General features: G+C 43.4%; 1 protein-coding gene across 6 annotated transcripts in view; it reads left to right on the top strand.

Annotated features, from left to right (window-relative positions):
- The window catches only part of arpp21 (cAMP-regulated phosphoprotein, 21), a 78,208-nt gene that overhangs the window by 28,559 nt on the left and 21,694 nt on the right, over positions 1-27,955 (top strand). For 5 of the 6 annotated variants that reach the window (XM_061254123.1, XM_061254125.1, XM_061254126.1 and 2 more), the window contains 12 exons: positions 1,007-1,090; positions 5,036-5,174; positions 6,421-6,499; positions 8,629-8,688; positions 9,554-9,694; positions 11,946-12,054; positions 16,939-17,040; positions 20,052-20,089; positions 20,483-20,539; positions 22,528-22,754; positions 23,839-24,060; positions 24,816-25,006. In XM_061254123.1, coding sequence (XP_061110107.1) covers positions 1,007-1,090; positions 5,036-5,174; positions 6,421-6,499; positions 8,629-8,688; positions 9,554-9,694; positions 11,946-12,054; positions 16,939-17,040; positions 20,052-20,089; positions 20,483-20,539; positions 22,528-22,754; positions 23,839-24,060; positions 24,816-25,006 — 1,449 coding nt within the window. The remainder of the gene's footprint in view (positions 1-1,006; positions 1,091-5,035; positions 5,175-6,420; positions 6,500-8,628; positions 8,689-9,553; positions 9,695-11,945; positions 12,055-16,938; positions 17,041-20,051; positions 20,090-20,482; positions 20,540-22,527; positions 22,755-23,838; positions 24,061-24,815; positions 25,007-27,955) is intronic. The other variant, XM_061254128.1, reaches the window with a different exon arrangement.

The raw sequence follows: 27,955 nt of genomic DNA, 5'->3' as shown, positions 1-27,955 counted from the left end.
TGTACACTCATTAGGTAGCTTGTTCATGGAAATATTGAATCAGCCAATCATGTGGCAGCAATTAAATGCATATAAAACTTGCAGACATGGTCAAGAGGTTCAGCTGTTTTTCAGACCAAATGTCAAAATGGGGAAGAGATTTGTCTAAGTGACTTTGACCGTGGAATGATTGTTGGTGCCAGACAGGATAGTTTGAATAACTCAGCTGCTGTTCTGGGATTTTCACACACAACAGTCTTTAGAGTTTGCAAAGACAAAAAACATCCAGTGAGCAGCAGTTCTGCGGGCAAAAACTCCTTGTTAATGAGAGAGGTCAGAGGAGAATAGCCAGACTGGTCAAAGCTGACAGGAAGGTGACAGTAACCCAAATAACCACGCATTACAACAGTGGTATGCAGAAGAGCATCTCTGAACACACAACATGTCAAACCTCTAAGTAGATAGGCTACAGCAGCAGAAGACCAATAGCTAAAAAAAATGTCGAATAAATACCTAATAAAGAGCTCACTAGTGTATATTCATCCCTATTTTCAATTAGCAAGGTGCTTTAGTGCGACGGCTGTGTGTGAGGTGTGACTAACGGGTAAATCACTAGTAAAGCATTTCTTTGCTCGCTGGTGTGTTACCAGAATAGAGCCGTGTATCACTCTGCAGGTCCTGCGTGCTGAGCACATTCACAGAAGAAGTGTTCCTGTTATCAGATTCCCTCTGTGGCTGCAGTCGCTCTATATTTAACCAGCTCTGCTTTATCCAGGCCACCCTCACTTCTTTCTGTGCGTCTGCATGTGTTTGAGGCAGCTGTTCTGAATGCAAGGCAAGACAAGTGGTTTGCTGTGGAGCAAGAATACTGTTCGAAAATCTGTCTCAGTATCCCTCCCTCCCTCCCTCCCTTCCTCCCCCCATTTCTCTTTCTCTCCTATTTCCATGTAAAGGTCATTGGTGCCCCGGTGCTGTGAAACTGGGATGAAGAAGGTGAAAATGACACTGTGTTCTCTGTGTCTTTCAGGCCAAAGGCAGGCTGGTGCGCAGCCTGGCCGTGTGTGAAGAGTCTTCCCTGCCTGTACCCACAGATGGTGCTGAGGACGATCAGGTAGGAGGCCCCCTCCCTTCCCATCATGCAACAGCCACGGAGCAGAATACCTGCCTGCTTGGCCAAGGGCAGACAAGGGCTTCACCGGTAACCTGCATGGAAGCTGGTGGCCAGCCAGACACAAGCCGAAAGAGCACAACACCTGGGTCTCTTACTCCAGCTCTGCCGGCCCAATGCTTTTGCACAAAGGGCGGACACGTGCGGTGCCTCCATTCTGGCTCTGTCTGCCTAGTGTGTTTGGACAAAGAGAGGACACATGCGGCGCCTCCATTCCGGCTCTGTCGACCCAGTGTTTTTGAATGGGAAGGGGACCCACATGGTGCCTCCATTCTGGCTCTGTCGGCTCAGTGTGTTTGCATAGGGAGAGGACACACGTGGAGTTGCCATTCCGGCTCTGTCATTTCAGTACATTGGGAGGTGTTACTGCAGTGCGCAAACAAATGTGTCCTTTCACAGCTTTGCAGCGCACTCGTTGCAGAGCTGCTTTCAAGAGGACAGAGAATCTTGAAATGACCTTGACAGCCTGTGGAGATATGACCTTGAAAGCCCATTTGGAATGAAAATAAGAAATTCTAAATCTCATATGAATATTAGATTTTTTGATGAGATTCATCAAACATCTCTGAGGTATTTAGAACGGGCGAGAAAAAGGCCTGACCCCTTAAGCAGATGCTGTTGAGTAGAGAGTGGCTGTTTGCATGTCATTTTATTCCTGGCTGATGACCCTAGCGAAGACATGCCCTTTCTTAAAGTCTCTTAGCGTACTGCACCTGACATACATAACAACTTGCCCAGAAACTGGCCAAGTGCACAATATCAATCCAAATATGCCAAGAGAGTGAACTGCCCTCAGAGTTTTGTTCTTTACTTTAGATGCCCCGTTTTAATCAGGGTCGCGCCCATGTTTATTTTATGTAAATTCTCTTGATAGCAGCACAATCTCTACAATCTCTTGAAATAAATTAGTTCACATCTGAATTAATGCCATGACAATGATGATGTTGAGGAAGATATTGGTAATAATAATAATGTTCATGGTTATAGATGTTGTAACTGGCTGTAGATCAAATGTGTAGTGTTGTTTGCCTTTGTACATTTGTTTATATTCAGGTACTATAGAGTACTGTGGCAGCATTTTATAATTACCCCTTTAAGGTGTAATATCAGATGTTTCTGATTCTAATGTTCTTAACTGAACATTTTCATGCTGATACAACAATGACTACTGGTAACTGAAAGCAAACTAAGTCTAGAACACTGACTTTGAATTTTTAAAAAGCTACTCATCAAAGGCTCAATATTGCCATTAAACGATGGGGAAATTTTCATTTTGTAAGTGCAGGTGACCTTTAGCTTAGATGACTGTCACCAAACCAAGGTCAGACATTACTACTTGGCTCTTTAACTGGCCTCATTCTGATAGGAGAGATAAGGCTCTGGGTCTCTGCAGCCTACAGACTACAGACACTACTCACCTTCCCTGATATCCCCGTCATATCACTGTAAACGTTCAATAAAGCTTCCGGGCGGCAGAGATATTCATTTTTTATCCACCTGTTTGGAAGGGGAATAAGGAAATGCTTGCCTCCAGGGTATTTTGATTTCTAGAGCTTGTCCTTTAACAAAAAAGTGACAAAGTCATCATCCTCACCAACAAACTTTCAGGGAAACATTTACAGGAAAAAAATAAATAATTCTCCTTCGTTTATGTTGATACTGTTGTCGTTATTGTTGTTGTTTTGCTTCCAACGAAGCAATTTGCTTGTAATGGGCCCAGCTAGTCTGTGTGAATGATCCCCCATGCATTTATAAAATGGCAAAATTGCACATCAGCAGTTCTGGACTCCAGCGTATCTCTGCAGAAGGACATTCTGTCCTCTTATCCTCAACCCCTTTCACCCCACCCCACCCCCCCACCCGGTTCCACATTAACACGACTTTTCAACTGAAACAAACGGGCAGTCACACCTCAGCTTCCCCCATCTCACAGTCCTGACGGATAAGGCAGAGAGAGAAATGTAATGTTCCGCCAAATTTCCAGCGGAAGTTCTGCATATTTCAGCACCCTGGCGTCGGCCTGGAGCGAGAGCTCGATGGATTTAACTCTGCTGCGGAGTGCAGAACAAGTCGGGGAGAGAACACGCTGAGCGTCGCATTGCAATTCTGAACTTGCCTTTATTGTAAACCTACAGGTGCTGATCCAAACCACACACCGAATCCAAACCAAATATCTACCCCACCTGCCAATCCAATGTTACCAAACGAGATGCAATTAGTTCTGAGATGTATTTGTGGTTACCATCGCGTATTACTACATTTATATCATTTAAATCATGAAATAGAAAGACATTTTAACCCCATTTGACAGTAAGCCTTAGGGACTCCCAGCCTCGATGCTGCCTTTCTTTCCGGCTGAACCCTAGGCTAGTTAGGTTTTGTTAAATTGTCAACTGAATACTCATTTCTTTTATGTCAACTAACCAGCTTCTACTGTTAGTACTTTGTTACTGATATTGGATACTGGCAGAGAAGGATACAACTAAAGGCATTTCTGCTAGTTATCTGTTCACTTGAGGCCCTTACATTAATAATTGAGGCAAGTGTTCAACTTTATTGATGAAGAATAATTGGCTGATCAATGGGGCCTGGCACGATGAATTGACTAACTAATTACACATAATGGAGAAAGCTGCCCTGAATGTGCAGAAATAAACTTTATCATTATATTACCACAAACTCCTTTCCAGCACAATTTATTTTACAAACAATTTATAAGAGATGTCAAATAAACATCAACATTCAAAGGATAGCTCAATGATGCATAATTATCTGAGACATTAGCGGGACCCCAGCTCACATATTCTGTGCATGTTTAATGCAGTATATTCTATAAATACTTGATCGTTTCCATACATTTCCATATGCTGAACTCCACGGCAATAGTGATTTTTGAGTGGTCTTGTGACTGTGTATATCAACTATTCATTATGGACGTTCAGCTGTATAGTAGAAACAGTACAGCACATGAAACACACTCTTCCTGTATCACACAAAAGGTGTGATACAGGAAGAGAGCAATGTGTCTGCAAGTGGAAGAGTGTGTGTATCCGTTGGGCTGGTTAAAAGCAAAAGTGAGTCATTGGCACAAAATTTAAAAAAATATGACATTTCACTGATGTGTCCCAGTATTTATATCTACAAATACATTGTAGAAAAAACAGGCTACTGAAATATTAGTAATTGAGATGATGTATTAAAATATTATGCTAAACCAATACAAGAGAAGCAACATTTGTACACTGCACAATCAAATTAAGAAAATTGCTTGAATGGTACAGCATAGCATTTATCAACCTGAAGCAATAATATTTTAATTCCTTTACAGAAGTGAAACATTAAATCATGTTAGACATAGCTATAAAGAACAGTTGTGTAACATCTGAACATACAAGGGCCCAGTGCTGACCTAATACTGCTGTAAGAACTCCTGGATGGACCATTACACCTTTAACTTCCTTTCAGAGACAAAGACAGGCTCCCTTATCCTTATGGGATATTCCTATGCCATAGTAATGTAGCATATAAAGATAACTGAGGGCTTTCACTGGGTCGAGCTATACTAGCATTTATGTGCACACAATTTTAATGTTTGGGATTTGGCATATGTGATTTAGGATCTGTATTCATTCATTTTGAAAATGTGTGTATGATTGAATAGAATTTACAAATCACACATACATATTTCATTTATAGTATGTACACCATAGCTGTACATCTTGTAATATGATAAATCTGTAAATAATTGCTGTTGTGGGTAAATATGTTGATTCCATTTAGATATCTGAAAACTAGAGCATCCAGATTCTAATAACAATAATTGTGGTCTGAAGGTATATTTTGGTTGATAATCTTGCACGTTGCTGTTCTGTGTCCTTAATATTTCAGGGTTCAATTCAGCTGCAAATGACCAGCTTGCCTTGCCTTCAGGAAAAGGGCAGTTCCAGTCGAGAGGACTCAGAGAAGGACAAAAACAAAGGGACAGAGAAACCAAATGAAAAACCAAAAATAAGAACGCTGTCAAAAGGTGGGTTTTAAAGACAATACTTCACCTGCGAAAATGCAAAAAAAACACCAGCGGGAAGCGACCGAAATTACAGCAACAGTGTAATTGTCCCGTAACTGATGAGAGGTCATTAAACGCGTAGACGATTAAGGTTATTTCAACCCGTTCACTTAGCGTGTCTCTGTACTCTCAGCTGGTAACCTGGCACATTGGCACTGTCAATGTCCTGCGCAATTAGCAGCGGGTTACCTGTGTCTCAACATTGTGCCTCCATCCGATTAATGATTTAAGACTTCCCAAGCAATTACTTCGAGCAGAGGTGGGCCTGTTTTAAATGGGCGTACTCTGAGCATAATTAGAAGAGAAAACTCTTTATTGCTTCCCCTGCTTTTTATTCTCTGGACATCTAAATGGTCTTGCGTATCAAAAGGAGGGTGCCTAATAAACTCTGACAGGTAATATTGCTGAGACTTCACTCTGCTTCATTGTTTCTTTGCACGATTGTAAAGTACCGCATTAGCCAGCCTGTTCCAGCAAAGTTCCTGTGGAAAAGATAGTTTGTCCTCTAAACACCTTTATGGATTCCCAGTGGTGCACGTGTGCTGTTGTCCGGCTGCTTATGAATACGGAATTAAAACAGCGCTGAAGCCGGGTGTTAGGGGTGCGTGTTCTGGCTCTGCTGTGTATATGCGCAATGAGTGAGGGAGAAAGAGAGCGAGAGAGTGGGGGAGAGGAAGAGAGAGAGACCACAAGAGGCAATACAAGGAAATAAAAGCACATGCCAAGTATTGTGCACAATATGATGTCAAATTTTGATTGCAAATTTTTCTCAGGCGCTTGTGGGACTTTTGTGCCTTTTGCGTGCCGACTTTAGCCTTTGGTCCGAACAATAGACCCCCAGAGTCAGCCCTCTTCAAGAAAGATTGAAATGCCAACCTCAGACACAAAACCCTTTTTATGTTTTCCTGAAGCTGCCTTCGACGGCATTGCTTCCCTGCTGCGACCGCAGTGGAAATAGGACACATCATATCCAGGAAGAGAGAGCCCACGCCAGTCTCTGTAAAGGCCCTGGATCTGCCAAACCTTCCTTTTTTTTCAAATGACCTTTCCGCAAAACCGTATGTTTTCTGTCGAGCAAACATTAGGTATTGATGCGAGTGGCCTTTTCTGTGGGTCAGAGAGGTGAGACTGTCACATGAAATTAAACAGATGGTTTTTGGTCCGCGCTCTAGGGTTTCTGCTCCATTTTGGACTCTTTCTGTTTCAGACCACAGCCAGGAATACACAGACTCCACGGGCATTGACTTGCACGAGTTCTTGGTAAATACCTTGCAGAATAACCCCAGGTGAGTTGTTGTTTGTATGTATTGTACTACTGTCATATGGACTGTGTATGTGTGCTTTCTGTGTACCACGGTTGTGTGTGCTTTGTGTGTTTGGTTGTATGTATCTGTGCTGTGCATATTACTGTTTATATGTGCTGTATGCATATGTCTGTGTTTATTAATGTGTGTGCAAGTTTTGTCGATGCATTGCACTTGCAATTGTTGCATACCATATTAGCAGATGTGATTCAGTGCAGTTTTACGCAAAATTTTGTCTGGTTGTGTCTCAGTCTCTAATGGTACTGATAAATTATTGGTTGAGTGACTCCCCTACTAGATGCCACTAGAAGGCAAAATGGCATTAATAAGTAATTATGGGAGATTAAGGTTTCGTGAAGCCCATTCATGGCTAGGACTACAGTGACTGAAACTGTCAATCACTGTTGAATGATTGCCCCAAATCAGGTGAGTCACTGATGGCTTCATCTTTTTCTGGTTTTGTGAAGATTCCTTCTTCCATCACTGCGAATAATTGGATCCAACAACGTTATGCAACGTTTTCAACAGTGCCTGTTATATTTTATATAAACTTCTCTCTCACCCTGTGATTGGTGACTACACAACCACTAGATGCATTTCCATGACCTTCCTGTATCTTAAAACATTTGTGCATTTATAACAGATATAAGAGATTTTAAAAGAGAAACTTGCACCTAGGGAAGAAATTAGATCAAATTTAGAGCCAATAATCATCCAGTAATTACAAATTATGTCTGTTTGTTAATAAATATTCCTCCCAACCTTGCACTCCACTGGGGTCTGCCTCTTAATTCCCCTTTAAAAGCTTTACTTGTACATTTTTAATGACTCCAGCAAACATTGCAGGATTTAATTAAGCTTGCAAGATCCCAGTAAATTCTCTCTTTCTCCCTCTCTCTCACTCTTTCCCTCTCTTTCTCTCTATCCTTCTCTCTCATTCTGTATGTTTAATCTCACTCCCTTGCTCCCAGGAGAAACACAAAAAGCACATTGCTAGTCTGTGCAAAAGTAATACTAATATTCAACCATCTGCCTGATATAATTTTGTACTTCTTTAAAATAACTGCATGCAATTTATTGTCCTCTGTTTCACATACTGTAGCAAATGCTTGTACTAATACCTGAAAACTGTAATCTCTGCAAAACAAGTCTCTCGTCTGCAAATCATTCCATGAACATTAACAGAGAAAATCTAATTATTTTGTAATAGATGGCATTGATTATTGGTAGTGAAAGGAATGTTTGCCATTTAAAATGCAATTATAGAGTCGGTTGGCTGAACTCAGATGTGACATCATCCTATGGTTGTGTTGTGCCTCTGTGGTTTTGGCGGTGATATGGGACTCATCACTCTCAGTCAAGCTGCCTTGTGCTCCACGTCTCATTAAAGTCTTTTATTATTTATCAGCTTTCATTTAGCCCCGATGACCTGACCTTTTGTGTCTCTGCTTATCTGAGACGGCCTCGCTGGGACCCCACAGCTCTAAACCCAGTCAGGCCATTATAACATCACCACTGACATCAGAGTGACTAAGAAAAGCAACCACTGGGAAACAATACATTTAAACTATTCAGTAGATCTCTTAAAATAGTTACCCTCCTTTGTTCTGCACCATATGAATATAATGATACCACCATTGCTATATCAGGACCGATCTTTTTTAAGTAGAGCCCGTATGGGCACACAGGCATGCTGTTGAAGATGATGTCATCCCACACGGTGAAATCAAGAGTATGATTGGTTCCATTTTCTGCAGAACTGCTCCAGTCATGCCTTTGGATGGTTACATTCTGAGCAGCGGTAAATTGATGCCTTTCTGACAGCTCACTTTTAGTTTATTCGACCGCGCGCCCTGATTGAATTTAAAATGAACTTGTATTGTTTTGAAGGCGCGGAGTGGCTTAATGCGACACGTTATTTATTGTCGTGACGTGAAGGGGGAAGCAGGCCTTGGCTTGCTGAAGAGGGTGCGATGCGGTTGTGCGGCTCACAGCTGGTTAATATGAATAATTGACCGTGTAGCGGAGCCCTGGCATTAGCCGGGTTGGTGGCGGTGCTGTGCTCCAGACTGTCGGCTCAACGCTGCTGTTTCTACCGGCTTGTGTCACAGGGACAGGATGATGCTGCTGAAACTGGAGCAGGAGATTATCACCTTCATCGCCGACGATAAGTACGGGAACGCGGCTTTCATGCTTTTATATTGTATAGTTTAAAAAAGAAAACATAAACACACACGCACACACAGACATGTTCACACAGACACATGCACCCGCACACGCAGACATGTAAAATGTTCACACAGACACATGCACACATACACGCACATACATACACACGCACGCACACATACAATGTACACACGGACACATACACACGCACACACAGACATGTTCACACAGACACATACACACATACAGTACACACGCACGCACACATACAATGTACACACGGACACATACACACGCACACACAGACATGTAAAATGTTCACACAGACACATACACACACACACACATACAATGAACACACAAACACATACACACACGCTCACACAGACATGTAAAATGTTCACACAGACACATGCACACACATACATACACACACACGCACACATACAATGTACACACGGACACATACACACGCACACACAGACATGTAAAATGTTCACACAGACACATGCACACATACACGCACATACACACACACAGACACACATACAATGTACACACGGACACATACACACACACACACAGACATAAAAATTTTCACACAGACACATACACACACATACATACACACACGCACACATACAATGAACACACAAACACATACACACACGTGCACACACACAACCACACACATAGGAAAAGGCATGTACATTTACTATATGTTGCTCGCTGTGAATTTTGTGGTCCATGAATGTAATGTAAATGTAAATGTCTGACAGTGGAGCATTGAGTGTGTGCAGAGCCCCAGTGATGGGATGCTGTGTGTCTCTCTGTGTTATGACCCCCCTGCTCTCTGGCCTCTTGCAGTAGCCCCTATAAGAAGTTCCCCCAGATGTCATCTTACCACAGGATGTTGGTGCACCGGGTTGCTGCATACTTCGGCATGGAGCACAACGTAGATCAAACCGGGAAGTCCGTAATCATCAACAAAACCAGCAATACCAGAATGTGAGCGCTTCTGTTTTTTAAACTCATATTAATATATTTTTTTAATTACTCCTTATCGATTTAATGTCATTAGTTGTCATTAATGTCAACGAGTTTGTATATTTGAAAATATTCAGCAGTACCGTCTGCCAGTTCCCCTCTATTTCGCTTGAGAACCTGTGGTTTTAGGGCTTCCTGCAGGAGAGCAACGTTCACTGAAGCAGGCTGCAATCCAGAAAGTTTGATGCTTTTTGTCTCGTCTTTATTAAAAAAACATGAGGCATGGATCTATTATGTATGTAGTTGTATGAAATATTAAATAAATCAGGGTTGGGCTTACAGTGGGGGGTAATGTTTTAGGGAGTGCAAGTTTGAATTCCGGGTCAGGGCATTCTGGGGTAACCTTGAGCAAGTGATTATGAATACAGTGGCTTTTATAAAATATCTGGTTCTATAAATAATCTGTAAAATGCAGGTAGTTGAAATCCCCAGATAAAGGGGTAGGATGGACAGATACATACTGATAAAGATGGAGTGTTATGTCTTGATTTTGACCTGGTGACAGTCTGGTGCTCTTTGTGCCAGAGAAGCAGAAATGTGTTGGAAAATGGCTGTTTACTGAGACAGAACATTTCAATATTCCAACAGGAGCTCGTACATGATCAGTATTCAAATTCTTGTTTATTAACAAAAGAATTGAATTAACTAGAGAGTTTCGCTTTTTCTTGTAAATATTTATGAAGGAGGTCTCTTTGGGGCAAGTCATTATTCAAACAGGACAAGCTGATATTTCACACTGGGCACGCGGGGGGAAAATAGCTTGATTATTCGAACAATCGATCCGGGAGCCGTTGAAAATATTAAAATATGAAATTGAACTGTTATACGCACATCGCTGTTAAAGTTTGGAGCTGCGAGACACCCAGCTGACATGTGGTAAATGCGTCAATAAAATGTGGAATAAAATTTGTCCCTGAAGGAGTGCTTCAGAAGACGTCAGATTAGACAGCCCGGGAAGGAGACATCCTGTGAGATTTTTATACACCTGATATCAGCAGAGGAATTTATTGTGCCCTTTTGCTCCTTAGCTAGAATGTCAGCATGCTTACTTAGTAACTAACACGCACACACACACACGTCAGCATGCTTACTTAGTAACTAACACGCACACACACAGACACACGTCAGCATGCTTACGTAGTAACAAACACGCACACACACACACGTCAGCATGCTTATGTAGTAACAAACACACACACGTGAGCTTGCTTACGTAGTAACAAGCACACACACACACGTTAGCATGCTTATGTAGTAACAAATACACACACCTCAGCATGCGAACATAGAAACACACACACACTTCAGTATGATTACGTAGTATTGCACTGAATAATGCATAGCAGAAGATTTCACTTTATGTTAACATGCCCACCTAGGTACGCGCATTCCTGAAATCTAACGCTGAATGAGTTTGATTTTTCTCATCCCTGCTTTCTCAACTCTCAGTCCTCCTCTCCTGGCACAATGTACAGCACTTATTGTACAGTAATATAGTGAAATTTATTTGCCAGAACTGCAGTTTGGTCTGCTTAATGTCCCGCATTGTGAGTGCAGAGTAACACTTCAGTGGCATTAGGTATATAGAGAAATGCCTTTTCCAGCAGTTTCTTTAGAACTATAACCATAAAAGTGTTTAACACTATTGTTTATTGCTGGAGAAATATGAAATTGGCATGCAATGCAGGCAGGAACAGCAAGCCTTATTGGACGTAGGCTACATCATACTTTGTTGTGATTTATTATGGAGGCAGAAAATGGGAGTAAGAAGGGAAATCTTAAAGAGTTTCTCCCTTTCCATTACAGTAACGCTAACAGCTCTGGTGTCATGAAGAGCACTGGAAAGGGATGAGCACTTTGTAATTTACATGCTTCGCAAAGTCCCAAAACACATCATTAGCCTGGCTAAAGAGCATTTTATCAAAGAGAATCATGGATGATGAGTGGAAATGATCATTTTCTTCTCAGCCTTTTTAAAAAACATATTAATTAGATTTAAACTGGTTGTTATCAGTTGACATTAAACACGTTATTTATCCCCAACCTGCGTGATGTTACATTAGAAAAGTGGCAGTAATTGATGCGTATATTTACGGATATGGGAAATATGCTACGCATCCAAATGTGTTTCTGAGAGCGTCGCGACGCGCATTGAGATGCGTACCTGTTTCCCGGCTGTCAGCTTGACTTAGCGTTTTCCGCCGCGTTGCAGACCGGAGCAGCGCTTTGGAGAGCACATTAAAGATGAGAATTCAGACGAGTCCCAGAAGAGGTTCATCCTAAAGCGAGACAACTCCAGTATCGACAAGGAAGACAATCAGGTACGCGTCGGACCGAGCCCCGCCCGCATGCTGTCTCGCCGCATGTCGTCCGCTGTCACTCATCAGAAGCCGGGACGAGGTGTCAGCCACTTGCATCACACGATGTTAGGCACGACAAGGGAGGCTTAATTATTCCAATGTTTGACCGTCAGATCACCGATCCTTTAGTCGGATAAGTATTCAAACACTTGTTAATTTCCGGAAATAATGAAGAAAAATATAGAGCTTTATTCTTTACATCAATATTCATGAAGGGACCCAAGAACCCTGCATAAAATAACAGATAATTAATTGGCATCATTACTTTTCCTGCCTGAAAGTGTGTGGTAATTCATTGAGTCATTATTTGCACAGAAAGACCATGTCATGGCATTTCAGGGGGGAAAAAAATCCAGGGTTAGATTTTTTTTTAATGTTCTTGAATGCCGTCATATCAAAATCAATGAGTGCCAGAGACTATAAAAAAATCAACATTTTAAAAATGCACAAGCCTGCTTATCCCTCGGGATATGATAAATCTCTTGCCAAGGTTTAACAGAAAAAACTTTACATTAAACATATAAAGTTCCAGTCAATCGTGTCAAACCGTATTGCTCAGTTTGACTTCATATTTCAGATTCTGGATTTAATACAGTTGGCAAGCAGATTACATCTTGATTAGCATATTTTTATACATCCCATAATGATTTGTTTTCCTTGGTTCCCGTGTGCGTTTAATTGCTGTGTTCATCTGTGTGCTTAATCGATCTGTAAGGACTACATTCAGTAACATGATCGCTGCTGAACAAATTGTCTTAATGCCAAGGCAATGCAAACTACACAATACATTCCTTCCAGTGAGCACAATTTTCTGTAGATTTAACCATCCCTGGAAAATAAGCCTATAACTCTGAAAAACTGTTAGTAAATAGGTTAAATCAACCCTATAAACCTGATAAGTTTGGGAGATGTCCCTTAGTGAAATATGTGTAGACGGCAGCCTGTATAGCATTGTGTGTATTACATCACCAGGATGTAAATGTCTTGTCATAGTTCACCCTGTAGAGCATTAGCTCGAGGGGAGCAAGGTGCCACACAGACAGACATACAGACATGTCAACAGAAGGAGATGTTCAGTCATCGCTCAGAGGCTGAGGGAGGAGCCGGCAGCTGTTAGCTCTGGGCGGGGGTGGGCGGGGCCTGGCGATAATGAGGAAACATACATGGTGGCACAGTTAGGGATGCTCTTTGAGCTCCCAGGAGGCCGCGGGACAGCACAATGAGCTGCCAGAGCGTCATTCTCCAGCGCGTTCGGCACCTGTGCCAAGGTTCTGTGTGAGCCAGCTCGCCCGCCTGCGTGTCACTCTCTCAGACAGGGGGAGGGTGGAGCCAGCGTGTCACTCTCTCAGACAGGGGGAGGGTGGAGCCAGCGTGTCACCCTCTCAGACAGGGGGAGGGTGGGCCCTGCATGTCACTCTCTCAGACAGGGGGAGGGTGGAGCCAGCGTGTCACTCTCTCAGACAGGGGGAGGGTGGAGCCAGCGTGTCACTCTCTCAGACAGGGGGAGGGTGGAGCCTGCGTGTCACTCTCTCAGACAGGGGGAGGGTGGAGCCTACGTGTCACTCTCTCAGACAGGGGGAGGGTGGAGCCAGCGTGTCACTCTCTCAGACAGGGGGAGGGTTGAGCCTGCGTGTCACTCTCTCAGACAGGGGGAGGGTGGAGCCAGCGTGTCACTCTCTCAGACAGGGGGAGGGTTGAGCCTGCGTGTCACTCTCTCAGACAGGGGGAGGGTGGAGCCAGCGTGTCACTCTCTCAGACAGGGGGAGGGTGGAGCCAGCGTGTCACTCTCTCAGACAGGGGGAGGGTGGAGCCTGCGTGTCACTCTCTCAGACAGGGGGAGGGTGGAGCCAGCGTGTCACTCTCTCAGACAGGGGGAGGGTGGGCCCTGCATGTCACTCTCTCAGACAGGGGGAGGGTGGAGCCAGCGTGTCACTCTCTCAGACAGGGGGAGGGTGGAGCCAGCGTGTCACTCTCTCAGACAGGGGGAGGGTGGAGCCAGCGTGTCACTCTCTCAGACAGGGGGAGGGTGGAGCCAGCGTGTCACTCTCTCAGACAGGGGGAGGGTGGAGCGAGCTTGCCCGCCTGCGTGTCCCTCTCTCAGACAGAGGGAGGGCGACAGCTTGTGTGTGGGCTTGGACTCCGCCTACCTCCTGGTGGCTCTTAACAGCTCAGGCAGGGTGTTTTTTTTCCCTCTGGAGTCTTTCCATTTTTCTGAGTGTTTGCTTGTGTGTTTGCTTGTGTGTGGGTGTGTGTGCGTGCATGTTTGTGTGTGTGTTTGTGCGTGTGTGTGTGTGTACGTGTGTGTGTGTACGTGTTTGTGTGTGTGTGCGTGCATGTTTGTGTGTGTGTGTGCATGTGTATGTGTGTGTGTGTGTGTGTGTGTGTGTGTTGCTGTCACTGTCGTGTCAGTCTTGGTTTGAGAAAGTGGAACAACCAAATCTGTAAAAAACTATGTCAGGAACACGAACTGTCTTGGAAACAACATCCTTTACTGGTATTAATTATTCAGCACTTATGCTGCTCTAAATATCTGATGTTTTATTGATTTTTCATCTGGGCGACTTAAACTGGGCCACAGGCAACGCGACTGAGTGTCTGTTTGTAGGCGAGTGGGGGATTATACATATGTTTGATTTTGCTGTGGAATTAGCAATAATTGGGCAAAATCATTCAATTGCTAGTGAATCAGAAATGGGCTGTTTATTTATTTTGCCATCTATTTGTGCAAAGGATATTAGATCCTTTCCATAATTGCAAAGACAGAGACCCAAGGGAAACCATAGAAAAAGAGCCCTGCTGAATCGGCTGTTCTCTCTTTATGTGGGCTTGCATGCCCGTTAATGCACAAATAGGTGCATCTGATTTGTTTTGTTATTGCAAGACCCAAATATTGATCCAAAAATAATGAGGAGCAGCAGTAATAAATATACTTTCTTTGTATCTTATTATAATTTATTACATGTTGATTTCGCCATCAATATTACTTACTGTTGCCTTTGTGGAAATAGATGCTGTTGTTGCTATTTTTCTTACTGTGTGTGGCTCTCTGAAAATCACAGTCACTGCAGAGTGGAAAAAATATGCCTTGCAGCTCTTTTGTTTAAAAAATATTTCAGTTGCATTTTTCATTATGGAGATGGTGTACATTTAAATGCCTTTGTAAACACAGTGTTACTCTTCAGAGCAGTGTTAATTTACCTTCCGTATATACCAGGCTTAATTATACACAGGCGTTAGATGAAATACTTCATGCTTTTGACAATTGCACGTTCAAACAGATGCATTCTTATGATGACATCTTGTGCAATTTCAAATAATGCTGTGTTTTAAAATGATTGGATTGGATTAGGGCTCCAGCCTGGCTGCCTTGCAGTATAGCCATGGATCAGGCCAACCAACCCATGCATTTTCCTTCCATATCACATTCATTACAAAAAGGGCTATAAATTGCCCGACCAGTACTCTCTTTAAAATATGAAGGAACGGGGGTTTATGTTTCATGTACAACTATATAGTCAGCAATGATTTCTGATCTTTAATTCATAATGCTAATCTGGTTTCATTTTTTTTAGTTGTACATAGGAGAGGATGTGAAATATGTGGCTTGGTGAAAAGATTATTCTTTGCGGGCCTGAATCTAGCTCTGCTTGCTCATGGGCATGTGGACTGCAGCAAATTTAGGCATGAACGCAAAAAATGAGCCATGGATACTAATTAAATTCCAAATGATTCACTTAAGGATTGAATACTGTATGTAATTAAAATGTCTAGTAGCTCACGTGGCTAACAAGTTAGTGCAGAATAGCAAGTTAATGTTAAACATTTTTCCATGATAATCATAATTCATTTTCTCAGCTAAAGTGGTTTACAAGTGACAAGTATCCTACTGGTGACATGTAATAGGTTACAATAAAGAGGTAAGAAAACAATAATGAAAAATGAAAATCTAATTAAAACAGAACAGATCATTACAGTACCCAAAGGATTGACTGTGCGTTCACGGAATAAAATCGCATTTGTCCAGAGGGGGAAGGGGAAGAAATCAGTACATTAATAAGAAACAGTGGCACAGTTCAAGGTTAGGCGTCTGCAGCGTAACGGTGCTTATACGAACATATGCATCCCAGCAGCCACGGCTGCAGAAAGCAAGAGCAAAAGGATGGGGAAAAAAAACCATGAAAGGTTGCTCAAAAAGAGTGTTGCTAGGACACAAAATTTGTCAGGAAAGGAGGGAGCGCTTGCAACACGGCGAACGCCGTTGTGAGGACGACAGGCCGCTCACACCACAGGAGTCAAAGAAGAAAAAGGCTGTTCTTTACAAAATGGCAGCACACTGAGATAATGATAGAGACCATCTGACAGCAGAAGATAGATCGTCTGTGCTGTGGTCCAAGTCTGCCGTTAGCCTCGCCTGTTGTCCTTTTTTGCCTCTTTCTTTTTTTTTTTCTACTTGCCTGCTGTCACCATGGCATCCCGGTTTAGTTTTAACATTTATATTTCTGTTTCAAAATGTCTGTCCAAATTTTGGGCTTCAGTCATTTTAAAAATGATGGTGGGTAGAGTTAACCTTTACAGGGTCCTTTATTGAACCGTTCAAGGGGGCGTGTTCTGACATAGAAACAGAGCTTTCCCATTGGCTCTGATCGCTTGTGCTCGGAATGATTGGGCACATCCATCAACCTCCATTTTTGATATTGCTTTAATAAATCTCTTTCACCACTCTCTGTTACTGAGGCATTGCTGCAATTTTATTGTGATCATTATTATTGGATTCTTTTTTTTTTCTCATTTTGTTTTATGAATCTGTGTCTGTTGCATAACCTGTATGCATTTCTGACCATGCAGCTACATAGGATTCACCCATTTAGAGAAGACAGGAGGAGTAAGTCCATAGAAGAGAGGGAAGAGGAGTATCAGAGAGTGAGGGACAGAATTTTTGCCCAAGATGTAAGTGAAACCATCGCCTTATTTCTGAATGGCACTGACATTAATCAGAGCAGGGAAGTTGTGAGAGGTGAGAGAGGGGAAACATTGCTGTGCACAATTTTCCATATCTGGGATTAATTGCCACTTAGAAAAATGATTTTAAAACCATGCACGTTCCCAGTGATTTGCGCAGTTATCAGTTACCACGGGGTAATGAAGTAATGACGCTTCCCTGCTTTTCCTGTAGCGTGAAGTATATCTAAATAGCTGTTCATTTGTCTGAAGCTATACTTTTGTTGGTGGTAATTCCAGCTATGCAAATTCAATGGCTTTCTGTGAATCAATAAGGCTCTTCTTTTGAAAAACTGTCTAGTGTGGGTTTGCAGACATACTTGTTGAATGTGTCCTCAAACCCTCTAGGTCCAGAGTCCATTAACCCTTAGGTCTTTCCCTGCTTGATTGGATGCTAAACAAAATGGCCGTTGCAGGGTGCGTAGATACTCTACCCCAGCGCACCAGCTCTCACGACCCTGACGCACAGCCTGAACGGGTTTTGAACTGAGAAAATCGGATTTAAAAAGCCATTAATATGGTTTTGATGTTATTAATTTTTATTCTTGGCACCTTGTGTTATCTGTCTCTCAATATGGAATGTGGTTCTCTGAGATTCGAATGAAAGTACGGCCATTTTAAGTGGATGCTTTTAACCAAACAAACCTGGTACAACTGCATGACCCGATTACAACTGCATGAATTTGATGATACTCAGATGTCGGCTCAGTCGCACTTGCGATCAGCTGAAAGACCCAATTCATGTCATCGCAGTCTTCTGTCTGTTCAGTACAGATATCTCAAGCCTTTGTATGATACCAGGAAAATGTTACTGGCTTTTTATACCTTATATTCTCATTTTAAACCTCATTTATACTTCCTCTTTTAAGGTTCAGGAGCATTCCAGTATACTGTAGTTGCGTACGTTGGTTGTTTTTATACACGGCTTGTGGTATATGTGCTACGTACGTATATGGTGAGAATGTTGAGTGCTCATGATGTCGTTTGTAGTTTGTGTCGCTGCTGCTGCTTAAATGTTTCGTTTATGTTTCCGAGTGTACTGTACTTGTTTCTTATTGCGAGTCCAGTTTTGTGAATAGCACAGGGTTCCAGGCAAGACCCATTTCCCAGAAGTTGTTTCATCATTAATTTTGTGAACATTTAAATTTTGACTCAGAAAATAATTATCTGTGACAAAGAAACCCTTTACATAACCTCAATGGCATTCAACTACACACTTATTCACACAGGATCCGTAACTAATTTGCTAAGTAGATTGCAACTTTTTTCCAGTCATGCTTTCAAGTAAACTCTTCCATTTTGTGAACTATTGAAATAGTATCCCATTGATATGATATGATTTCAGTCAGCTCAATGTTTGAATTTACATTTTTCAGGTTATCATTTTGAGCTGACAGTGGGGACTACTATCCGCTATCTTAGAAGTGAATCTCAAGTGAGGTTTTAAGAGAAGGGTGCATTCCTGCCCTGGTTTTACAACAGTGTTTTTGACGAACAGTTTGGACAGCGAATCCCTGAGCAGGGCTCAGGCAGGGTCATGGTATATCCCGCCCACCAAGACACATTTGCTTGAGTTGGAACCCCAAGTTACCTCAAGTGTGACAGTGCACACAAGGTTTCAAAATTAAAGTGAAAAGGGGATTCAAATATAATGGAAAATAAGTCAGTTTGAGATGGGCTCCTGTGACTGTCTGTGGCCTACAGACTGTTTGTGTAGGCCATAGACAGAGCAGAACAGATGCAGAGGGTCAAGGAGAGGTCACAGTTTTATACCTTATGCTGTATTTCAGCCAGAAATACCCTCAGCCCAGATTTTCCCTCATAGAGAGGTATAGAGAAATAGCTGATGCAAGCTAGTCTCACAATTAACCTCCCCCCTCAGACAGTACAGACGTTGGCATTGATAAGACACATTATGGCCAGGGAATAACCTCAAATCATGTTTGTCATAAATATGCAAGGGAGTGATTTAAGACTTCGCCTGTGTATGGTTTTAATTTAGTATGCAACGCTGAGGCAGTCTCGTTATGCCAGATTTAAATTATGACAAAAACTGATCAGACAGCTGTATTTTCTTCCTGGTTATGCGGAGACTCGCAGAGATTATATTTCCCATTGCCGAGCATGAAAGGATGGAGGCAGCGACAGGAGGCAATTTGCGATGTCTGTTCATCTGGTGAATTATAGTTTCAGTTGTATCAGCTGAACTGGAAAAAGAGATATTGTACCGTTTCAATTAAACGTTTAGGATTTAGAATTCAGGAAATAATGGCTGGGCAGTGCAGGGAGCAAAACGCAAAGCGTATTAAAAGTGAGACTCAGAATATAAAAGTGGGGTTGGGGGGGTTTGTCGTTGTCGTCGTTTCCATCTTAATAAAAGCAGCGATAGTGTGCAGGGATATGTTTTTAAAAGAACAAGTGCATTCAAATGCAAAAGGGCCTAAATGTATTGCACTGGTGAATGTGTGAATTCATCATGGTCATTATTAGTCTTGTGTTTTTTTCATGAGCGTGAGAAAAGGCACACATTTATTTAGCTTCTGTTGTGTGCAGCCATTTCTCTGTCCTCATTGTTTCTGCACCACATTTCACAGCCTTCATTGTGTTTTTTTGGTCATGTACTGTAATGATGCGTGTTGATGATTGTCCCATCAGGGATCAGTGTCAGTCTGTTTATTACATTTAAATGAACGTGCAATTTGAATATACTGTACATGAAATATGCAGCATAAACTTAAGTGTGCTCGCTGATTTCACATCCGTAATGACCAAAAATGCAACAGAGCCTTGTGAAAAGGGTTTCTGTCTCATATATGTCTATATGACTAAATACCTGCATGCTTTTCCTGAAGTCCTTAAATTATTTGTCTAACATAGACATGCAACTATTTTTCATGCCTTTTTTCAAGGACCTGAAAAATGTCATTTCAACTGTTTTTTTTGGTTTGTTTGTTTTGCAGTCATTCTGTTCCCAAGAAAATGTTTACATTGAAACAAGGTAAATTTGTCTTTTTTAACTATGAATATAGCATTATAATGTCTGCTGAAGAAATTTTTTTTGAAAAAGAAAGCCTTTTAATTATAACATATTCCATACATGTCTGATATAATACTGAATATGTATTGTTTATTTTTGTGAATAGAAAAAATTGTAATTTATTATTTTATTTTCTTTCTGTATACCCAGCTTTTCTAAATCTAAAAAATGAGAGCGGAAATGACAGCTCTGTTTTAATGCCAAGTAAATAGTCTGAGCATGTTTGCATGGGTGAAAGCCCTTAACTGTAAAATATACGAACTCAATATTAGCTTTACTCAACATGAGTAAATAAACAGGCTTTTTCCATTTACCGTAGTGATGAGAAAATTGCCTCCACTCCTCTTTTCACAGGATCTTGGAAGACTGCAATTTATATAACGACACTCAGAAGAAACGGCAGCTATTCAGGTTGGTTGGATTTACTCATTCTCCCGCGTTTCTGCTGGGTAAGCTGCCGCATGCGGAAAGCGCTGCTACTGGGGCTGTGAGCGATATCGTTTGTGTTTAAAAGCCTACGAGCCATTAGCGCCGTCAAACACGCGCGGGGTAAAAACGAAGCGGAGCCTGCCGGTAACAAACGTACGGACCTGCCGCTAATTAAACAGGCTAGCTGCCAGCGTGAGCCAGCTCCGCTGTGCCCTTTTGAAGTCTGACGGGGGGAAGAGGTATCGGCGCTTCCGAAAGGACAGGGCCACTGAAGGCCATCTTATTAAAGAGGCCCTTTAGCATGCTGCTAACGGCAGCCCTCTCTGTTCTTTCCCTTATTGATTCGGCCGTGAGAAATTCCACGCAGCCGGTGAGGGAGGCTCACGCCGCGGCTAATGCGCGCTAAAGCGCCGTTTCGCACATCGATGCTTGAGTGCAGTTATTTTGAGTGCAGTTACGCTGGCCAGTTTTTGAAGAACACCGAGAACAAACTTCACTCTACAATCTGCAGTATTAATGTCGTTGGAAGAGAGTTGTTGTGGAGAGATAAAATGCACGTCAGAGTAAAAATCTCAACAAGTGGATTTTTACGCTAAACGTTTAGAAACTGTGTATTGTAGCAACTGCAACCTAAGAGGAAATTTAGCTTACTACTGTCACTGTCCTCCAGCTTTTAAAGCAAACAACGAACTGACAGCAATAATTTTGAATCAAAAGATGGGCAAGTCAGAGAGAATGTGAAATACTATAGACAGCAGCTCTCCTCTATTGATCTAATCCATCCATCTCATGCAGTGACTACACTGACTTTCCACTCCATACATCCCCAGCCCCCCCAAAAAACTTATCTTCCCATCATAGCAAGGTCACCACTGATCATCCATTATGAAAGGAAGACAGCTTCGTCAGGGACAGGCAGCCAGCTTAAAAATATCCCTCAGACTGGCCTGTTTTCAGAGTCCTCTGGTAGAATCTCCATTCCCTGCTTACCCCTTTGGGAGCAATCTGTGAGTCAAACACAAGCCCCGAACAAGGGCAGGACGTCTGGAGAGGAAGCAGAGTGGGGCAGATGCCTGGGGAGGAGAGGAGAAGAGTGGAGAGAGAGAAGAGAGTGAAGTAGAGGGGAGGGGAGGGGAGAGGAGGAGATGAGAGGATAGGGGAGGAGAGGGGAAGAGGGGAGGGAAGAGGAGAGGGAAGAAGAGGGGAGGAGAGGCGAGTGGCGGAGAGGAGAGGAGAGGGAAGAAGAAGAGAGGGGAAGAGGGGAGGGAAGGAGAGGAGAGGGAAGAGAGGGGAGAAGAGGAGAGGGAAGAGAGGAGAGGGGAGGAGAGGGGAAGAGGAGATGGGAGTGGAGGGGAGGAGAGGGGAAGAGGAGAGGGAAGAGAGGAGAGGGGAGGAGAGGCGAGTGAAGGAGAGGCGAGTGGAGGGGTTCAGATAGGACTGTGACCAGGCAGGTTGGGATAGGACTGTAACCAGGCGTGTTGGGATAGGACTGTAACCAGGCGGGTTGGGATAGGACTGTAACCAGGCGTGTTGGGATAGGACTGTAACCAGGCGTGTTGGGATAGGACTGTAACCAGGCGTGTTGGGATAGGACTGTAACCAGGCGTGTTGGGATAGGACTGTAACCAGGCGTGTTAGGATAGGACTGTAACCAGGCGTGTTGGGATAGGACTGTAACCAGGCGTGTTGGGATAGGACTGTGACCAGGCATGTTGGGATAGGACTGTAACCAGGCGTGTTGGGATAGGACTGTAACCAGGCATGTTGGGATAGGACTGTAACCAGGCGTGTTGGGATAGGACTGTGACCAGGCATGTTGGGATAGGACTGTAACCAGGCGTGTTGGGATAGGACTGTGACCAGGCGTGTTGGGATAGGACTGTGACCAGGCGGGTTGGGATAGGACTGTGACCAGGCGGGTTGGGATAGGACTGTGACCAGGCGGGTTGGGTCTGGTTGTGGCCCTGCAGGGGGAACCGTGACGGCTCGGGCCGGGCGTCGGGCAGCAGGCAGAGCAGCACGGAGATGGACTCGCGCTGGAGCGACCCGCGGCCCTGGAGCAGCACCGACTCGGACAGCTCCTGCCGCAACTACAAACCCGCCGTCACCAAGACGGCCAGCATCGGCGGGATCACCGTGCTCACGCGGGGCGACAGCTCCTCCAGCGGCCGCAGCACAAGCAAGCTCTCCAAAACAGGTACACTACATACTATACCCTCTCAGCAGCTCTCCAACACAGGCACACTACATACTATACCCTCTCAGCAGCTCTCCAACAAGGTACATACTACACCCTCTCAACACAAAGAGTAGGGGGTTCACCAGTGTCCTAGCTAAATTCCCAAACCGAGCTCTTTCATACCGCCACCTAATCATCCCCTGATTCAATTGGCAAAAACATTGTTCTCTCCCTCTCCACCTTAGCTGGTGTGTAGTGAGTGGGTACTACACATTGCTGGTGGTTGAGGCGAGTTTCCCCCTCATTACTGTCTAGAAAAGCACTTTATAAATGTAATGATCTATCTAGCAGCGAGCAAGCTCTCCAAAACAGGTACATTCTGTACCCTCTCAGCAGTGAGCAAGCTCTAAAACAGGTACAAACTGTAGCCCTCTCAGCAGTGAGCAAGCTCTAAAACTGGTACAAACTGTAGCCCTCTCAACAGTGAGCAAGCTCTAAAACAGGTACAAACTGTAGCCCTCTCAGCAGTGAGCAAGCTCTAAAACTGGTACATACTGTACCCTCTCAGCAGCTGGCAGGCAGGGCCATGGGCCCCTCTATTCGCCCCAATGTGTTTACAGCTGATGCCCAGACTTATTTAGGTAACCCCAGTTCCATTTTTCATGCACTGGTGCAGTACTTAATGTTCATTAATCATGCAATGTGCTGACAAGGCATTCCTGGGCGTGTACAACATTAATCAAAGGAAAGTGCTTATTGAATAATCCAATCCCCCACAGATATGGAGATATAGGATTGTGAGACTGGTTTGAAGTTCCTTTTGTGCGTAGCTGTCCTATACGACAGGACATCCTGAATGCACATGCACACACGGTATAATTACCGCACAGGCGACAATCGAAGAACGTTCTAGCACAGACAAAGAGCCGTTTGAGCAGACTCTGGTTTGGTACAGTGCGAACCCTCAACTCTCCTCCTTCTCCTTTCTTCTCGCACTCCCTGATTCCTTCACCTCCCCTTTCCCTTTCGCCCCTTCTCTTTCCCTTTAACCCCTTCACTCCTTCTCTCCCTCCTTTCCCTGCTGTCCCCCTCCCTCCTCCAGGTTCTGAGTCTTCCAGCAGCGGGGGCTCATCCGGCTCTCTCTCCAGGGCCCACCTGACGCTGCAGGGCTCCTCCCTCCTGCCCTCCGGCCCGCCCAGCTCCGGTGGAGGCCCCGCCCCCTTCCCAGAGGGCCAGCCCCCTCCCAGCAGCCCCAGCTACATCCTGGTCTCGCTGGAGGCTAGCGGTATCCCCCCCGGGAGCATCCTCCTAAACCCACACACAGGTGAGCGCACAACCTCGGGATGTAATCCCTTAGCAGCAGGCTAATTTAGCACCTCAGGTAGCGTTCTCCCCTTGCGACAAGCCACGCAGGATTATTATTTGAACAACATACGTGGTGTAAAGTAGCTGGGAAAATATTCCCTCTTGTTTTATTGTGACTGGGTTCCTGTTGTAGAGAGTTTACTTCAGGCAAGGATGCATATAACTCCACAGGAAAGCAATAGAACAGTTGTTGCTGCTTACTGTAGCTGTCAATTTGCCAAGGACTACGTTATTATTATATTGGTTCAACTTTTTGTACTGGTGTTCGAGCTTGATGATGTTATGGTTGGCTTTGTCCTTGAATGTGTAGAACTAAAGGAATGTTGCTGTTGTGATCTTAGTTTGCAGTTTGATTTCCCACCACTTTTCTCCCAGTCTGGTGAAGGCGCCAATATCCGCTAATGACACAACAAGGCTATTGATCTTTTGAGCTTGCTCATGGTCAAAGCTGTGAGGATAATTATTGCAACAAACTAAATCAACATATCCTGTTTTCTGCCATCTCTATTGCACACTGTTCAAGCAGTCAGAGCCAGGCTTTTAAGTTTTTTCTGAAAATAATATTTCAGGTTTGAATGCCATAACTTTTTTTCTTGCGCAGTAGTCTGCTGCATCAAAACCTATTGGCCCATAAAGAATGAATGTGCTTCAAGCAGTGAAGGATACCCCTCCACTCAACCTTCAATCTAACCTACTTTCTGGGTTTCTTCACAGGTCAGCCATTTGTAAACCCCGATGGCACCCCTGCCATCTATAACCCACCTGCTGGGCAGCAGCCAATCAGAAGCCAGCTAGTGGGGCAGTCGCCACAGCAGAGCACACCACAATCCCAGCAAGCTCAGCAACAGGCTCCACCCCCACCACCACAGCCACAGCAGCCAATGACAAGCCACATGGTCCCCCAGGTAGGATTGTGTAGTGAACCAATCAGTGATCTATTCTGAATCCAGGTTCCTGAAATACTCACAGTCCTGCTTTTCTGCATTGTGGATTTTGAAAACCTGAATATTTCAAATATTAATGTCATAATAATAAATTAATGAATGTTAGGATGTTATAAAAGCTTCATGCTCAGCAGCACTGAACTGCAGAAGGGGGCTGGATATTGTGGGAAAATGCTATATAAGCTGTGATTAGTGGATGCAGCCATGTAGGGTTTGTATGCGAGAACATTGAAGGTACATCTCTTAGCCATAGCATAGCTTTTACAGTAATGATCATTGCATTTATTGAATTTTTATGGTTAAATGGGAAGGCTTTAAGCAAGTGAGTTATCCTGGAAAAGATTGTTTGCAATAATAATAATAATAATAATAATAACTATAATAATCATTCTAACAAGCAATATAATACTCTTCAAAAATGAGTTAAACATTTTTATGAGAGCAGATGGAAGAAATAAGGTTCTGTTTATGTAATTTGACTTGTTTTTCCTCATTAATTTCCTGATTCTTTCTAATTTGGATAAGTACTATCTTATGAAATGTTCATGCAAAATGTGTTTTATTTTAGAGAGTGTGCTTTTGATATTTCCCATTAGGGCGCTGAATTGCTGAAAAAAAGACATTTGTAAGAAATTCTGTATTCCAAACGAGGAGCTTGCTGTGCCTGTCAGTGAGTGAGATAATTAGACCGTAATGTTGTGTGACTTACTCAGATCTGATACAAAACCAAAAACCCAATTTCTGACAGCTTATCCAAACTCACTGGAGTATTCATTCTAGTGTCTGTAATCTATACTGTGTTACATTTGGCATATATTTCTATCTCGCAATTTACACAAAGCTTATTTTAAATGCCTTTTTTTTACAGCTTGTACAAATGAATCAATGAAATTACAGAAACAGCCAACTAGTATTCAAAAGTGGCTCTTTAGATGGTATTACACACTTTCAGTAGTCTAAGTGGACTGGACACAGAGGGGACTGTGAATCGCTGCTGACTCCTCTCGTGTGATTCCCATAGCCAGCATAACTTTGACATTGAGCAATACACACTCAAAAAAGCTTGGAAAAACAAATGGCTATTTAAACCCAACTATGACATATTTAAGGAACTAATGTCAGACGACCTTTATAAATCACACCACAACCCCATCCTGTTTGTCTGCACTGACAACCACACCGTGTATCCGAAGCACGTATGTTATTTATGGAAGCCATCTCAGTAGACATCCATCAGAAATATTTCAATTTACGAAAAACGAATGTTGAGAAAATATTAAGCCGGAACACAATAATAAATACGGAATTAATATTTGTAACTGGATGCATTTCACTCATATTTCACATTTTAGCCAGCGTGGCTGTTCCGCTAGGGTTAACTCCACCGGCAGCTGTTTTTTTTTATAGCGCGCATCGCTCTTGTTGGTAAACTAGGTCAGGTGATTTATTGGTTAAACAGATAAAGATGAAGTGTAAACTGCAGATGCTCCAGAGGAGCCTGTGAGGATTTTCTTGCTGACCTGCGTGTTGCTGCTCGGCCTACTTTCCCACTTCCCCTCAGCCGCCCAACTCTTTCTGCTCCCCTCGTTACATCATTCATCTCAACCTCTTCCTTCTTCATCAAGATGAATTGGGGAGGAATGCAGGTCTCTTCTTCTCTCCTACGCTACGGGAGAAAGTGCCGGAAGCCCCATGAGACCCAGCTTTCAGGCTCTCGGTGGCTCAGCTCCCATCTGTGTGTTCATGCCCTGAATGCCTCTCCCTTCCAGCTCGGCAGAAGCAAAGCTTTGGTGTCTGACGCAGTGTTTGCTGCAAGGTTCGATCAAAGCGCAACTAAAAAAATAAGATCCAAATGGACACACTTTTGTAAAAACTTCCGAATTTGCATTGCATCATAGTTTTTTACTTTTGCCAACTTGGGAGAGGAAATCTGAAGTAAGAAAATAAGATATTGTTCTTTGTACTGTAGTAAAGTTTGGACAGAAGTACCCATCTTAGTTCAACAGTGACGCAATCCCTGTATCTTCGTCCCATATAGATCTTCTGCCCAATTAGTACATTATGTAGGTTCTGACAAACCTTGCAAAACTTATATCAAATATATACAGTAGCTACTTTATGATGTACAAAGAGCAAATCAATAGATATGAGAAAAAAAAAACTAACTAACAACATTATTGGTCTAACAAAACAGCAACTAAAGCTAGTGCTGGGTCCAGTTTTTGGAAGCAGCCATATGAGCTGCTTCCAGTAAAATCTTTTATCCAAATTTTATCCAGCGGAGCAATTTATCCAGCAGTGCAAAAATAACAAAGCTGAATTAATTTGATAAATTCTCTTGCGTTTTCATCATACATTTTGACTTTTCACATTGGGGGAAAAACAAACATCGGCTGCGTGCGAGCCTTGGCTGTGCACGACTCGCCCACTCCCACTTCACAGGTGCTTTAGGTCTGTATTAAAGCCCTTTCTCTCGCGGGCGCGCTCGCGTCCCCTCTGTCACGGCTTGCTCGACGCGGAGGTGTCAGGGACACAGGTGGCGTGCGCGCGGCCGACTGAATCACAATTACTCTATTCACTAAAAGCTGCCGTTCAACATTTCACGAAGCCAGACGGCCATGTTGGGACAGGATTTAATAAAAATATTTGTTCGAGTTCAACCCAGGTCTTTCATCTGCAGTGTAACTAAAGCTTCCGTCGCGTGCACGGCAACATGAAGCCGCACGCCACGGGATCCGTCAAGCGTGAAATTACACCGGACAGTTTTACGCAAATCAGATAGAACCTTTTGACTAAACAAGTAAACAAGTAAATATTGGCGCGTCTATTATTTGCTGGGTAAGTTCTGTCTGACGCCCTCTCACAACACATCAGCAACCGGCTCCCAGTCTGGAAAGGTGGAGCAGAATT

Source organism: Conger conger, chromosome 9, assembly GCF_963514075.1.
Source record: "Conger conger chromosome 9, fConCon1.1, whole genome shotgun sequence".
Lineage (NCBI taxonomy): Eukaryota > Metazoa > Chordata > Actinopteri > Anguilliformes > Congridae > Conger > Conger conger.
Note: the sequence above shows the minus strand (reverse complement) of the source record. Positions and strands in the feature narration are given on the sequence as shown.